We start from the raw sequence: 16685 nt of genomic DNA on the forward strand, positions 1-16685 counted from the left end.
ATTGATTAAAAGCTGTATCTAGACCTCCAACTTTGATTAAGAGGATGGAACTGAAGTGCCAAATCTAATTAAACTCCTGCTTACTCATGTCATTCTTTCACTTCACCTTGCTTGTAAGAAAGAAAATCTGGAAAGAGAACACAAAAAGCAAGACAAAGAGACAAAAAAACAAAAGATTGTGATATGATGCAGAGTTACAATATATCTTGCAATATATCATAGAAATGGTTAAGGTCAATTTTCTCTTTTCCAGAACGAATAGCTTCGGCACTTTTTCCATCGGATCCTTGTGCAGCCATCTCCACAAGCATATACAACTTCTTGATTGATATCTGATACAGTCCACATAAACATAGAGATCAGTGATTACCTTTTGATTCGATTATGTGATGTGACCAATAACAAGATTGTGAGAGATAATTTACAGCAAAAGTGGGAAAGGATGTAGAGCAAATAATTTATACTCAACATAATAACTTACATCATTCAGTTCTTCAACCGCTAAGTCAAGATCATCTTCAGAAAATACGCTGAGGCTTTGCAGCACCTGGACAGATATCATGAATTGAGGTTAAAAAATAAAAAAACAGGAGCAAATACTCCTCAGGATACTTAAACGTTGACATCAAAAAGATTTTGCCCTTAGATACATCTATAGTAAGTGCCAAATGGTCCTACATAATAAATATATATTGATTCTAACAAATAACTATATACTGCTTAAGTCACATAGCCGCTCTCTTTGAGCTGGCTGGATTCAAAATCCCTGAAATGTCACCTGAAAGAACTATATTCTTCTTATAAAATGCCTGATCCAGTGTATGACTCCATAGACATGACAAAATTGGCTCATAGTTTTTGAAGAAAAAATAAATCCCAAGGAAAAGCAGCAAGCAAACATGTAATAAATGAGATGAACAACAGGATACTACTATTCATTCCTTGGTTGTGTATTATGTTCATGCATCTATCAGTTTGACTTCGGAAATACCATTGTAATAAATGGTTACGAGGAAATACAGCTCAAGCCTTCTGTACACCTCCAAAAATTAAACTGGGCACGACCTTAAACATATCTGTTGGCATGTTACTTTACCTTCTTGGCGTCTTCCCTGTTCAATCTCGGAACATGATATGTAACAGAGAATGCATCACATATACCAAGAGACTCCAAAAATCCCACCTCGCTGCTTGTCCCTATTACCAGCATGTTCTTACCCTGAAGAAAATTAAGACGTCATAAAACAAACAAAATAGCTACAGTAAACTATGGTTCACTGATGGGAAAAATCACAATGAGCAACTTTGGGACAAAAAGAAACTAGAGGATATAACAATTGAAGTCAGTGATATAGCTTTCTTTTTTCTTTCCATTTTTTTTTCTTTTTACTGTTCGATGAGTTCAACGAGAACCATAATACAGAAAATAATAAGAGAACCTTTGGAGGAAGCCGTTTCAGGAGGACTAATAATGTCTGTGAAATTAAATTTGAAAAGCGCGGTCCAATAGCAACATACTCTAATAACCTGAAGAGGTGAACATCGCAAGAATTGTCAACTCACTATATACCAAGAGAACCAGAGTGCAATACAAGTTTACTTTCCTAAATGTAAATAGAGGTTAGTCAAGAATTGGCTATCAGAAATCAAGTTTAACATGGAATGAGGTTCTGAGGCTGTAGTCCAATATGTTCAAGTAATACTAGGAATCTCTGGAAAAAAATCAGAATGAATCACACTACCTCTCAATATCATCAAGAATTATGATGCTTAGTTGAGATTTATAAGCATCTTCAAAAACCTGTGAAAGACAAGATAGTTCTACTTGAGTTTAATTGCTGAAGCTTCAGAAAGATAGTTCTACTAGTACAATATCGGGCTCATACTAACCTTGACAATTTGTGCACATTTACTTCCTTCACTGAGACCGATCATTGTTTCTGCAGAGATCTACGCCACGAAAGGTATCGATCATTAGAACAAAAGAACAACCAAGGAACTCTGACCATCCGAAATGAGAACTTACAATCTTGACAAATGGGAAATCACTCTCAATGCCAATTGTAGCTGCCATTGCAGTTTTGCCACTGACACCAAAGAACTATTATATATAAAAATGCTAAGCACAGTCAGATTTTATCATTTACAATAACTCTTGTAAATTACCTGCCACTAAGACCTTCCAAAAGGCATGTAACAAGTGGGCTACCCTGGCTTACTTTCACTTGCTCCACGAGAAGCATAGCTCTTTCATGTATGTGCATGTGTCTCTCACCACAGTCAACAATGCCATTAAGCCTGCATGCCATTCAAGTTCTGAAGATATAATACTCCGTAATCAAAACAAAACTGAGATCCAATTCGTGTTTAACAAATGAATAGAGTGAACATTTGCTGGGAAAAGATACGGATAATTTAGTTTTAAGCCATATGCATTACAAAAACCTTTGTTCATCATTAGAAGCCTAATGATGTTTGATACTTTAATTTTACAATAATGTGGTAGAAACCAAATATTGCAAATAAAAATTAAGGATTCAAATGTTGGTCCGACTGGTAGATACCAATTGGCATTTCCAGTCTGACCAAGGATCAAAATAAAACTACTTGTTACAAATAACATCTTGTTGTTGCATCAAAACATATAAATGTTGACTAATCTGGCTAACGTTGAACTTGGTAAAATGAAATGGTTGAATAATTGAAAAATGAGATTATTCAGGAATACACATTGGTATGTGAACTTTGTATTATTTTTTTCTGATGATACTGAACAGGAACAAGTTGGTCTTCTACTGATATAATGGTACCACAGCAGTTCAACCAGTTCTGAAAATGGTACTCATATATAAAACCTTGTAGAAACACCATTTAATATGGATCAGGTTTTTAGAAATATCAAAATCATGAACAAAATTCTTTAACAGCTCTTGCAACATAGTTTTCTGAAGTGTTTTTTTTATATTTATGATGACATTATTTAAACCCCACTTACGTAGCAAAGGCTAATTTTCAATCAATCAACCAACAGAATAGTTAAAAAGAGTGATAAAAAAAGCAAAGAAAACTTTTTGCATATAGGTAATACCCCACCATCAAACTAGGCACAGTATCCAATCAAAGATTCAATGTTCTGCAGAAAAATGACAAAAGAATGAAAAAAAACTAGAGGCACAAAAAGATTAAACAAACACATTGTTGGTAAGACATTGACCACAAAATATAGTACAGAGAAAAAATTTAAATCTGTTTGACAAGTGATTTTGACATGATTAGCCATTATGACTTAGAACTGGATGAAAAATATTGTTAGCATATATGCATTTCAGAAAAATGCTTGACCAACTTAGTCACAAATGAAGCATGCACCTAAATCCAGGGTGACTAGAACATAGTGCATATCAAGGGCTGTTTGGCACAATCAGGTCCCTGTGGCCCCTTCAGGAACACCTGGAGAATTCTATTTGAAATTTCAAAAGCAAGAACAAAATTATGGCAACTATCCCTTTATATGGATCAACTGTCTCAGAAAAACCATAAACAGCACCGTATCCAAGTTTGCAAATTCCAATGAGAAGAAATGTCCAGAGTTTTAAGATGAGAAGGTCTACAATTAATAGATGTATCTTCTAAGAAGAAGCTAGGAGCCGTTTCTGCTTCAGAAATGTTCAGAGTTTTAAGACGAGAAGGAAATCAACACTGAAGGTGTTTCACTACTCCCATCAACCCCAAAACCAACTAGCTATAGCATGTGAAAGAACTCCACATTCATGCAAAATTAGTCACTGAAAATAGCTGAGTGCCTTTTACCTAGTAAAAATGTTTCTTTAAAAAAAATCCAATATCTTTAGAAGGTTCCAACACGTAAGACAGGTTTTATCCACAAAAATTGCTCTCTTAAAGTCTTGGGTACTTTGTATCATCTAAATCATTTCCTGACACGAGAACAAGAAGCATTTGGATTCTAGGTTGAGCCCAGGAATAGGCAGGCATAAGTTCCCCACTTAAAATGGGAACATCTTGGAGTGGAGGATGTGTCCATTCAGTGAGTGTGAAGCGTTTATCAGAGTGGCTATAGAAGGTTGTTGGCCTTGAATGTCCCAACAGTAGTGTTGCTATGTAGTGATGTGTACCAGCTTTACAAGAATAAAATGGAAAGTTAATTATACCTGCAACGTTCAAGATCATCAGTGGATGCACCAAAAGCGGGGACAATCTCATGAAGAGCATGCAAAAAATCATCCATAGTGACTTTTATGCTCTCCTCATCCAAGGGTTTAGTCAAATCATCCATGCTTATTTGTCTATTCAAGGCAAATGAGACAGCACTTTTAACAACACCTTCCAATTCTGCTCCACTGTAATTTTTTGTGCGTGCAGCTGCACGTACAACATGAAAAAAATTAATTATCAACCAAATATATGTTGTAGCAATACCCCCATTCATACATCCAAGAAATCTTAAGATGTGCATGCATAAGCTCAATCATCAAAAATATCCTATTTGTTGAACCATTAAAAGAAGAGAACAATTACAGAAATCAGAAGAAAGCACAAATAGATGTTTGTCTCAGTTTGAATGTACATGTGACTTAATGGTAAGAACACTAAACTGCTAAAAGAGGGGAACAAAAAGCAAAAACTAAGCCAATTGACTAAACATACAACAAAAAAAAGATCATCTCACCCTAAATTTTCTCAATATTATGATTCACATCATCCTTATTGACAATTACATCCTGCATATTATGTTCTATGACATCCGTCTCCTGCCAACAACACTTGCCATTCCAAAGAAAATAGGGTTCTAAACACTAAAAATATAAAGCTCAAGCATCTTGGCATCCTACTTGTCTTTCCAATTGGGTTAGAACACTAACAACCATGATAACGACCTTCTCATATACCACAACCCTCATTTCATGTGCATGTGATCAGTGTTCACATCTCTCACAAAGCATTTGCATGTTCTTTGGCTTTTTACAACATTCCAACACCATAACCAGCTTTCGGATTTTTTTTCCTCCACAAAGCATTTGAAGTAGAAAAAACATGCATGGACATGAGTCAATAAAACATATATGATGCAAAAATCTGCAGATTAGCTTCCATAAATGAGATATCTAAAACATCTACATGTTCTCCCATCAGAAACAACCACAAGATCCTTTATCGAACTTCTTGATGATCCTAACACAATTCTTAAACACCTTATCTCCATTAAAAGTTGTGATTAGATAGACATAAAACTAACAGTAATCTCAATGGCCAAGAATAATCCATGTAGCTCAAACCTAGTTCATATCTGTGGGTATCATGAAGCATACCTTCATAAGTTTATGTACATATTACTAACAAATGTCATACTTGCTAACATGATCAAAATTTACTCCCAAAATAAACATAAAATACATATACAAAACAAATGCTGGCAGAATGTGTGAGCAACTAACAAACCAGTAAAGCTGCTATCTGTCCACAAAACTTTCTTAGAGCATAAATGTAATGTTCCACGAAAAGTAAATGATTTATATGAGTTGAAATAAATGTAATGTTCTCCGAAAAGTAAATGGTTTGTATAACTTGAACTTTAAGAGCATTGACAATCAGTTAGATCTTTTGCAGTCGGTGATGTCCCCGAGGAATGGCCAAAGGTATCATGTGATAACTTAGGTAATTTTAGAGAAAGCAGGTCTAGATATTAAACACGACTCTGTTTCTCCCATGTCTCAGCAGCTACTGTGAACATTGTTATTCCTATTGCTTCCATAAATATTATGTACAAAATATCACATGACAATTAACAGAAATCCCAAGCTTTCTGTCTTGCCCCTCCAACCTCTTTCATGCCTGTTTAGACAACATGCTGGCAAAAAGCAGGCAAAGGGGATCAAACAAAGGACCTTTGAGAAGGGAGAGAAAGCAGAGCACAAGAGGCACAGGATGATTGGTCCTCTTAAAATGCAAAATGAAGAATAGCATCACCATAGATAGGTCAGTGTATGGCCAGGGAATCATGAAAAGGTGTTAGGGACCAACGAAAACAGTGAAAAGGTTGATGTGATATTTAAAATGATAAGTTCTGGAGGTGGAGGGTTATGTCCAGGTAGGAAAACTATCTGATAGATGAGAAGAGACAGATACAAGACTGGATGTGTAAACACTGGATGTCAAATTGTATTGTTCATAACTGGCTAAATAAATGGTCAGTGGCACAGCCTGCTGAAAATTAAAGAAGCAATGCCAATAACCGCAAATTTTTAACTCACGTCCAAGCATGGTCCAATATTTTAGACCAAAAGTAGAACAAAATTAGATATCCAACTAGGAGAGTAAATTAACGATGAACAAAAAAATTCAAAGCATTCGTCCCCTTCACAACGAGAAAAACTTCAATCTTATACATATGAATCTCGTGACAGTGAATGTTGTGAAGCAACCAACTTATTCAACAACCAACTTCACCCTTTCATTGTAAAACATTAGAGATCCAAGCAACCAACTTATTCAACAACACTTCCTAAGTCCAACTTCAATTTTTCTAAAATCCATTATTTAACAAATTGATATATTCAGGAATAATTTACCACAATGGATTTTGTATTTTATTTTAAGACGATGATAACAGAGATAGAACTCAAGTGCTAAGGCAGGCTTCATTCAATAAAGAAACCAAAAGGACCAAATTAGGACTACATACCAAGCTCTTGAAGGCTCACATCCGCTGCAAGAAAAGAATTTTCTTTCATTTTACTAGTATGTATTTGGAGAATTTGTAAGCGACCGTTCTCATCAGGGAGGTTAATCTCAACATGAACCTCCAAGCGTCCAGGCCTAGAAAATGAGCACATCAAATGAGAAGGATAAAGTAGAACTGCAACATAAAGCAGGATCAAGTACATATGGGTACCAGAAAGAAATCAACGGAATAAACTTCAAAATATTTTCCAAAATCAAGCAATCACAAGATGAGCAATGGACCTTAGCAGTGCTTCATCCAATAAATCCTTCCGATTGGTCATTCCAATCAGCAATACGTTGTTTAAAGATTCAACACCGTCAATCTAGAATGCAAAAACACTATGTTAGCATCAAGGTCCTGAGTGTCATGATATTATGTAACCCTTGGTAAAGTTCACCTTTGTGAGGAGCTGGTTGACAATGCTGTCATGAACTCCAGTACCATCCCTAGTGGACCCTCTTGACTGCAATTACAATATTTAAAAGGTTAGCAACAAAGTCCATTTCTGGAAAAAATTTCAATATTCAGAAAAAAGTTCAAACATATCTTCTAATAAAAGATGTATCTTGATTAACAAAAAAAAATGGTGGATAAATTCCAAATTAAAACATTTTCAATGATCCATCTCAGATACACTACAAAAGGAGGGCAACAAAAAAAGTTCTAAAATAATAGAAGTTCCTTTACATTTCAACCAAATTGCCAATACCACCTAAGAATTCCACAAATAATTAATACAACACATAACACCCACATGAGGGTGCAATATATGTTTTAATTTTTTCACCACAATCGGATGGAATTGATCACACTGTTGGACCAATGAAAATAAATGTATGCAGAATATCAGCAGTAGCATAAGATGTGTCAGATGCAAGCAGAACTATCTAAAAAGTAGAACGATATAGAAGCTAATAAATGGAATCACCAAAGGATGGAAAAAAATCACGATGCTCGGAAAGTGATGATAGCAAGAAAGAAAACTTTTTAGAAAAAGTACCAAATGTATCTACCTTACAGATAGCATCAATTTCATCAAATATGATGACATGCAAGTCACTCTGATCACCTGGAAATAATCACATGAATAATGTTTTGCAAGGGAACTAAAAAAACACTGTAAATTTAACAAATCAAATAATTAAGAGACAACTGCATACCTTGAGTCCTCTGATCATTCTCAGCATCAGCAAACAAGTCTCTCACATTTTTCTCTGTTTCTCCAACATATTTACTTAAGACTTCAGGCCCATTAACAATCTAAAGTTAAAGAAATATTTTATATTTAAGTGGGCATGTATTGGACAATAAACAGATCAGCAACCAAAATACACAATAACTGTTTGAACAATGGACTAATAAATGCAATGAAGCCTGGAGAAATATATGCTGCTGATGGTTTCCACAGTAAGAACCAAACCTAACCTTATTTTCATTGGTATAGTAATTTTTTTGAACAAAACCAAACAACAAAATCTAAAACTAGAATTGTTGATTTTAATTCTCAGCTTTATTTATAAGCAAAATTTCAAACCTTATTTTTTTATAAGGTACAGATTTTCATATCCAGATTTCAAAAGTAGATGATTATCTTTCTGATGCTTAGATCCAGCAATTGCGATGTGTCATTTAGCTCATTCTTGACAATCTACCCTATTTCTTTGACAAGATTTCTAGCCTTCATTCCTTTCCTAGTTTATAAATGTGAAAGATGCATACATGTTTAATATGCAAATTTTTATTATTGTTCATATTAAATAAATTTCATGACTGATTGTGCCCACTCTTGCAAACTTAGGTCTTTCCTTTTTATTTATTTATTTTCATTATGTATAATTGAACTCATGAATCGATAATTGGTACAAAGCAAAGTCACACAAAGCATGTATTTCCCTAGCCCAAACGAGTTGAAGGTGGAAACTGGAACATTTATAAACTATCAATTAATTTGGCAAAAGAATAATAAAATTGGTCTCCTAATGTAAAATACCCATTTTTCTTTAGACTGCTCACCTGACTACTTGTTTATATTTTTAAAGAAAATTTTTAGATGAACCCGGTTTGGAAGTTAAAAAGGAATCCTTGTTAAGGTGCACTTCCGTCACTGCTCTCATCCTCAAATCTATTTTTCTATCACCTTTCTGATCTTCCCATGCATGTTATTGATGGCTTTGAGTTGGTAACTAAATCATTTGTTGCTAACATATTTAATTTTATGCAATACTCGTACCAAAATCATGGTATACCCAAGCATCCTAACAGATGCCCACTAGACCCTTGTCCACAACTAGAAGTCCATCACTGCATTTGGTACAAGCATTTGTAAGAACGCCGACTTAAGGTGTACATGTTCTTAAAAGTTATTCATAGAAAATCAGCTGGATGGTTAACTGATCCATGACTGACTTGTATCAATAATCCGAGTTGGACATTAACTATAGAGTGGTTTACCCCATATCTATATGAATACTATCCATCATAATTAACCCAAGCAAACTTATATGAATATCTACTATTACATTTCAAATAGAGAGTTCTTGATAGTCATTAGCAAATATAGGTATAGACTTTTTCATATATCAGATAGAACACATGAAAATAATTCCTAAAGGAAAGAAATGCTGAAACATATTAAGTGTAAGAAGTCATGCCAACAGAATCAGAAGAATGCATGAATTGGTTTTGAGCATATAAGTCAAACCGATTAGCCAGAAAATGAACGGTTTAACCACAAAGTCAAACCTTTGGCTCCCTTCCATTCAACAGCTTCCCTATTTGACGAGCCATAAGTGTCTTGCCGGTACCAGGAGGTCCATATAGCAGCATCCCTTTCACATGCTTGATACCCAATCTGCAGGATACAGTAGTCAGAAAGGAATCCATACTTGACAAGTTTTCTGTAACAAACTCAAAAATCTATTCACAGAAAAATGTTAACGTTACTTGCTAACAACATGGGAAGGAAAAACTCGAGAAGCAAATGCCCTTCGAAAAATTTCTGTAAATTCAACACTTAGTCCTCCTATTCCCAGCTTCAGAAGGTTGAACTCTTTATGACGGAATATTTTGCTGCTAGCAGCTTCACGCTGATTAATTATCTGTATGAAATACAATATATATACATATCATTCTCATGGCAAATTTTTCGCATTTACTTATGGAAAAGAGTGTCAGAGTTAATCCCTTTCACAAAATTTGGTAAAAGATTAAATCAACGGAAGATATCAAAAGAACCTTAATGCCCGAATTTGGAGAAGCTTCAAAAACAAAATATGTCTCCATGGATATCATTCCTCTATCCACGCCTTTGGAATCATCTTGTCCCTCAAGCAGAGCTTGACTAACCGTAAATATATAGTTGGTTCCACAATATTCAAATAATACCTTTTGACCAGTTGTCATAATCTGTGTACGAATATCAAATAGCGTCAAGTTAAAATTACACAAACCAAATCCCACAATGACTTAAGGCATAATCAAACAAGCTTGTTTTTGAAACAGGCCGAAGGCCTGATACAAATGTGTTATGATGATTCTAATTACAAAGTTCACAGGCAACGCAACAAGGATAAAAGTATGCTTGCCCATAATTGATAATTCCATTTGAACACCCTGCTACCTGTGATCAGTTTCGACATGGATACTTTTTATCAAGAACCATCGTATACAAATTTATTAATTCAACTCTTCCTCGGGTCTAAACAAAAGTGGATATATTAGAACAGATTATAGATCTTATTGTACCAAAAGTTCCTTAATAAATCTCAGTTATGTCATCAAAAAATCAGCAATTTTAGGATGGTTTGACAATGAAATTACAAAATGCTTGCCAGCAAGTGGATCGATACAACCATTTGGGAAAATTGTATAGAAATACTATGTAAACATTACATCATATTTCAGTGGTTTCATATTTAAGAATTTGATCTTGATTTTTTAATCTGAAGCACATAGTTCCTATGACTTTCACAGAGAAGTCTTCAATAAGCATTGAATTGCAGAAGTTGTATTTGTTGCAGCAAAGAAGAACTCAACACTCAGGTTAAAGAAGAGGAGAAAAAAAACATAAGAAACAAGAAGAAAGAAAGGTAAAAGTTCTGGAAGCCATGTCATCGAGTTGCATGACAAAAGAATGATTCCATAAAATATAGGAGGGATTTCTAAAGTTCACTCTCTATTTGTCTGTGTATGTTGCTCTTACATTTCATTTAAAAAAGTAGGTATAATACAGTTTTTCTCTCCATTACTCATATTTCTTTTCAGATTAATCTCCTTTCCATGCGTTGATGCACACACACATGCACACTCATATTCTTCTAGTTCAATAACCCTCATTTCGTCCCCTTTACTGGCTAAAGAACAGTAGCTTCCAACTCCTTTTTAATTTATTATTCATCAAATCCAAACTACATTTCTGTCCTTAGTTCAAGTCAAACAGGTCTAAGTCTATCGTTCTACCACTCGAGTTAGCCTAAAACCACTGCTTTCAAAAAAAGGTCTGCTCAGTCCTCTGCATCTACATAAAGACCCTTTAGCCTAAGTGGATGTTCATCATACCACATTCAAACCCATCACTCCAGTCCTTTTTTCTAAATACAAAACCTCAAAAGATACCACTACTGTATCTTATAAGGGCCTCTACGCAGCTAGATCACAATAAACCAAAAAACATAGAAACAATCAAGTTGTTGAGTTCAAGAACTTGAGCATCACCCAACTAGCTATGCAACATGAGCAAGTTGGTCAAACATCACATGCAAAAAAAAAAAAAAAGAAAGTTATAATCGTAGAAGATGATAATCACTAAATATAAGCCAATTCAGAATAAAAGTGTTGATGTCTTACCTGGTCAATGAATTTTTTCCGAAGTTGTTGAGCAAGAAGTACAGCATCCAGCTACAACATAGAGTTTGCACTTTAAGACAGCAGCATTCAAGCATGGGATTAGATTAACAAAAGAATCTCAAGATAATCTTACTTGCTCCGTTCTATTAGTCTTGCCTTTAACAAAATCCAACTCTAGTGTGAGTAATGCCAGCTTAAAGTTATCCGGAGGAACAAATCTGAAAGGACATTCAACAATAAAGGTGAAAAATTTGATAACACAACTCATTAAGCCATATCTATGCAATTGCTAGCTAATGTGAAGGATGCATACCTGCTAACTGAGATTTGATCACCGGATGAAACTCTTGTATGACGACGCTGTATGGCATTCAAAGCAATATGATCGCTAGGAATGTTCTGGTGAGCAGTAGTTCTTTATTAAGGTTGACGTCACACAACAAATAATCATGTGTAATTGAATCGGATCAATCTATGTCCGTAAAACAGCACAAGAAGCAATAAGTTGGTCCAGCATCATGAACATAAGCAGGTGCTTAACACCATCATACCTTATTCAGTTCCACAATTTAGATATTGCAAATCTTGGATCAAATCAACATTCCAAAATCAAGAAACCAAAATCTTGACAGTTAAAGTTTGAACAACTGCATTGTCGATTCTTCTTGATGCGGAGTCAGAAGAATCGTGAGAGAAAGTTGCTAATCCGGCGATCAAATCAACATCCTAAAACCAAGAAACGATGTTCTTGAACATTAAAGAACAAACAAACCCGATAATCATGGATACTCGATCTTTCTTGACGAGGAATCAAAAGAATCATGGATAAAAGATGCAAACCCGATAGTTATATCTAATTCTATAACCAAGAAACCAATATCTCGAAAATTAAGGTACCAACAGCTGCATTCTCGATCCTTGTCGATGATAAGTCAAATGATCTCACTACTATCTCAAACAAAACAACTCAAAAGACGTCCACGCAATTGGATGGACAAAATCAAGGATATCGTAGGGTGAGGACGACGGAATCTCCAACGAATATGAGGACGTGCTTCGATCCGGAGGTGGCGAACTTGTTCAGGTCCGCGGGGGAGCAGTAGGCGAAGTTGGTCAGGGCAAGATCCTGGGTCGGCGTGTTCACCACAGTCATGGAGTCGGCCGCCGACGAGGCGCCGAATCCGAACCTACCCGCCATGGCTGATCGCAGCGGAGCAAGTATCAGGCGAGTTAGGGTTCCTGACAGGAATAGCGCAAGAGAGAGGGAGGAAAAGACCTCGGAGGCGATCAAACGAGGGAAATGGAAAAAGAGGGAGGAGAGAAAATAGAGGAGACCATTACTTCGTTCAGAAGAAATGGTCTGCGCCGTTATGATGAGTGCAAGACTATATTTATATACGTACTCTTGGTCTATAAGATTCGTGCAAGACGTGATGAACTCTTGGCATGGGCCAAAGCGGAGCTTATCACCACACCCTCTTTAGATCCATATCGCCATGGTAGGGCGGCCCATATTACAGGAACGCTCGGAGCTCGCAATGAGCTGTACTGCTACTCGTTAATGATCCAAACCCACGCGAGAAGGTTCCACGCACCGCGCCTGCCGCCCTCCACGTGGATGCCTCGGTGCGTCACATGGCCCCGTTCGGTTCCTAACGCCAAGGAGCCATGCCATGACTGACTGCTACACGCTCCTAACAGCCTCTCGCCACCGTCCTGGAGAACCCAAGACGGCTGATCTGATCAGAGTTTGGAGGATGCAAAGAACACGTACGGCAAGTGAGGTTTGATAGTTTGCCATAGGGACAAGGAGAATCACCGAGGTACAGCGGGCACGAAACAAGCGGTCTGCTAAATCTTGTCGGGTTGCGGATTTAAGCCTCTGATCGGATGCATTTGCGCGGGTGATTTGTGCGGTTGGCAGTGTGTGCAAACCCGTGATGTTGAGAGCTTTCCCCCATCTGGCAGCTACGGGCCGTTAGGACATCACTCCGAGATGAATCCACTGCTTCCCTGGCAAATGCAGCACGCACCCATATTTCCTCCAATTACTGATGGATGATCAAAATTATGATTTATTCACCTAACGCTCGGGTCGTATCGGTATGGTTAGGTCCCTTCACATCAAAACTTGTCATTATCCACATGGCATAGAATGTAAAAGACAGATGCAGTAGTTCGAGCTTTGATCAAAACATCAGCAAGCTCCAAATGATTAGTGCGAGGTCTTGATCATCAGGTTTGGGAATTGCAGAGAACAGCGCAAGCATCGGCGGGATGTACCGTGAGAGTGGCGCTGGTGCACATCGCCATGTTCTAGGCCAGCGTCGATTTATTGCTCCGCTGGATGAGGTCTCCGAGTTTAGATCGTTGCCGACGTGTTGTCTGCCTTAATGCGGGCTGCGATGTTGCCATCACGATGGATAGACACACGTCATAAATGTGGCTCGTTTGGGTTGATGGATCGACGTGGTTACGTCGATCAACCATGCCACGTTTAATGCGCGACTCTGGCATGGACAAAAGCTTCGCACCTCTCCATACATCCTCATGAAAGCTTACCCACCGTAGATTTCTCTTATCACGTGTTGCAACATAAAAAAAGCTGTTACTTTTTCGATATTGCTATTTATGTCGAAAGGAATGAGTCGCCCCAAAACTGTTAGGTACGATGGAACGTCTCACTGGTCTAACACAGGGGGCCACAGGGACCCACGATAAAAGATCGCGTGTGAGAGGGCAGACGTCGTCCGGCGACCTTTTTCCGGGGTGATTCAGTCCGTCCACTTACGTTACAGATGGGGGGGTGGGGGGGAGGAAGGAGGAAGTGGAGGTGAAAACGGCAGAGAAGTGGAAGCGGCGGTGCACGTCCCACATTGGGTGGCTTGCGTGGTCACCCTTCAAATGCTCGGGCGGACACCATGCATGCACCTCTCGCTGCGTCATCTGCCCGTAGCTTCGGCCCACCTCCCTATCTCGACACCCTCCTGGCTCCTTCCTCCCCCTTGCTCTACTAAAGCCCTTCCCACCCCCTCTCTTCCTCCTCATTGCCTCTCTCTCTCTCTCTCTCTCTCTCTCTCTCTCTGTGCGTGCCCAAGCACTGGAATCATGATGACGCCCATGTAATGTAGTGACATGGAGTCATTGTGCTTTGCGACCATCGTGTAGTTACTTACCACTTCGCCTCTTTGCGCCTTCGCTCTCGGCATCATTCACAGAGACGACGGTCCAGCAGAGTTTAGGGTATCTTCCCATCCGCCGACCCCTTGCGGACTCCGAGACGTTAGCCTTACCTTCCAAAGCGGTTTGATGAGTCCTATGGCCGACCAAATCAAATGGGCATCCTCCGAGTCCGAAACCAGCGCGACATCCTCTTCCTCCTCCTCCTCGGGTTCGTCGTCGTCGAGGAGGAGCTCGGGCAGGGCCACCACGGAGCAGCGGAAGCGGGAACGGGATAGCAGGCGGCACCCGGTATACCGCGGGGTGCGGATGCGGGCGTGGGGGAAGTGGGTGTCCGAGATCCGGGAGCCCCGCAAGAAGTCGCGCATTTGGCTCGGCACCTTCGCCACCCCCGAGATGGCCGCCCGCGCCCACGACGCCGCCGCCCTCTGCGTCAAGGGCCCCTCCGCCGCCGCCGCCATCCTCAACTTCCCGAACCTCGCCGGCACGCTACCCCGCCCCGCCTCCCTCTCCCCGCGCGACGTGCGGGAGGCCGCCGCACGGGCGGCCGCCATGGATCCAGCAAGCCCAGGAAGCGCCGCCTCCTCCCCGTCGCCGTCGTCCTCACCGGAGGAGAAGCCTGCCGCGGCGCCGACGGATGAGCTGGGCGAGATAGTGGAGCTCCCGCGGCTCGGAGAGGAACTGTTCGACTCTGCTGCGCTAGAGGGCGACTTCATCTTCCATGACACGGTGGACCTATGGACCTACCCGCAGCCATGGGTGGAGGGCAAAGAAGACCACGAGTTCTTCCCTGATCCAATATGGTCGCAGGAAGTCAACGCATCCACTGGCTTGGAAGCTCCCTTCTGGGACTTTTCATGAACTCGAAACACACACACACATGGTTCCTTCTCCTCCACCTCTCTCCAGTCACTGTACATTCGTTGGAGGGCCTGCAAACAACTCTGCAAGATGAGGAAGCGATTCCATTGGAGGAGACAGCGATCAACGGTCTCCTGTTGTCATTCTACGAATAATTGTAGACGCACTGCAATGGCTGAACGTAAAATGCATACAAGCCATCTTCTCCTTGCATTCAATTAAAACCATGTACTTCATCGGTTGATCTTTCCTGTACATCATTAGCATTCACAATGCAGTATGATGTCTTCCTGTGTGCATATAAAAGTTTCTGCTCCAATGGGTGCCATTATTTCTCATATTTACTGCTGCTTTCCTTCAATTTTGGCTTGTTTGCCAATTCTCAGAGCTTGAGGTCTTTATGTACACACACACACACACACACACACACACACACACACATATATATATATATAATAACCTAAGTCGCAAGAATTGCTATCTTATGTTACATTCCCTTCACAAATTCACATAAACTTATGTTTGGATGATTGAAGTGTTACTCAGGGATTGGCATCGAGGGACATCAGGTTCATGCTCCTTCTCCCTGCATTTAATGGCTACCAAATTTGTAGTGCTCATCATCTGCATGAGATAACAAGCATGAAACTGCATTCCAAAAGCAATCGACAGGTGGAATAAGGTCGCAGTGGGGAAACAATGTGGTTAGGGCCTCAATTGAATAATTGCCTCCATAAAGTTTGCTGTCTAAATTGTACGCTAAATGATGCACAACGTGACAAAAACAAATCTCTATTGAATTTAATATGCACCAATTCGAACTACTTTTTTTGTTTGGCATCAAATGCTGTGAAGTAATTCCTTGAAATCACGAGAAAATTATAGTTGATCCTAAACGATTGGGATATTACAACTTTTTCTATTGATGCCACAAAGAATTTTGTGCTCATCATCAGCAACCTAACTTCCCTCTCACTGATTTATAGATGAGAAGAATTATCAAGTAATTGGCTGTTTATATTTATTAGAGAAACCTTTAAAGTTATTGGCTATTATT

At 39.0% G+C, this 16685-nt stretch overlaps 2 protein-coding genes across 2 annotated transcripts; one reads left to right on the forward strand and one right to left on the reverse strand.

Moving 5' to 3' along the window:
* Window position 1: 1 nt before the first annotated feature.
* Window positions 2–12960, reverse strand: LOC135622586 (vesicle-fusing ATPase-like). Its single transcript, XM_065124564.1, has 21 exons — window positions 12598–12960; window positions 11901–11996; window positions 11721–11805; window positions 11588–11638; window positions 9977–10147; window positions 9686–9840; window positions 9485–9593; window positions 7903–8002; window positions 7756–7811; window positions 7140–7205; window positions 6982–7064; window positions 6701–6834; window positions 4170–4380; window positions 2167–2298; window positions 2027–2087; window positions 1891–1950; window positions 1743–1801; window positions 1440–1527; window positions 1097–1219; window positions 482–547; window positions 2–332 (listed from the first exon to the last, which is right to left on the reverse strand). Exons 1-21 carry the CDS (start codon window positions 12783–12785, stop codon window positions 195–197), a joined length of 2232 nt encoding a protein of 743 aa, XP_064980636.1. The 5' UTR covers window positions 12786–12960; the 3' UTR covers window positions 2–194.
* Window positions 12961–14356: 1396 nt separating this feature from the next.
* Window positions 14357–15966, forward strand: LOC135622589 (ethylene-responsive transcription factor TINY-like). Its single transcript, XM_065124568.1, has one exon. The coding sequence runs from the start codon at window positions 14897–14899 to the stop codon at window positions 15626–15628; it is 732 nt and encodes a 243-aa protein (XP_064980640.1). The 5' UTR covers window positions 14357–14896; the 3' UTR covers window positions 15629–15966.
* Window positions 15967–16685: the final 719 nt, after the last annotated feature.

This window comes from Musa acuminata, chromosome BXJ2-9, assembly GCF_036884655.1.
Source record: "Musa acuminata AAA Group cultivar baxijiao chromosome BXJ2-9, Cavendish_Baxijiao_AAA, whole genome shotgun sequence".
Classification (NCBI taxonomy): Eukaryota; Viridiplantae; Streptophyta; class Magnoliopsida; order Zingiberales; family Musaceae; genus Musa; species Musa acuminata.

What these genes read in the sequence shown, in the direction of transcription:
- LOC135622586 (XM_065124564.1), bottom strand. Translation starts at nt 12,785, where the DNA reads ATGGCGGGTAGGTTCGGATTCGGCGCCTCGTCGGCGGCCGACTCCATG. An exon ending in TCCGTCGTCCTCACCCTACG is followed by an intron (nt 11,997 to 12,597) that starts ATATCCTTGATT and finishes ATAAAGAACTAC; the next exon opens with TGCTCACCAGAACATTCCTA. An exon ending in GATGATCTTGAACGTTGCAG is followed by an intron (nt 2,299 to 4,169) that starts GTATAATTAACT and finishes AATGGCATGCAG; the next exon opens with GCTTAATGGCATTGTTGACT.
- LOC135622589 (XM_065124568.1), top strand. Translation starts at nt 14,897, where the DNA reads ATGAGTCCTATGGCCGACCAAATCAAATGGGCATCCTCCGAGTCCGAA.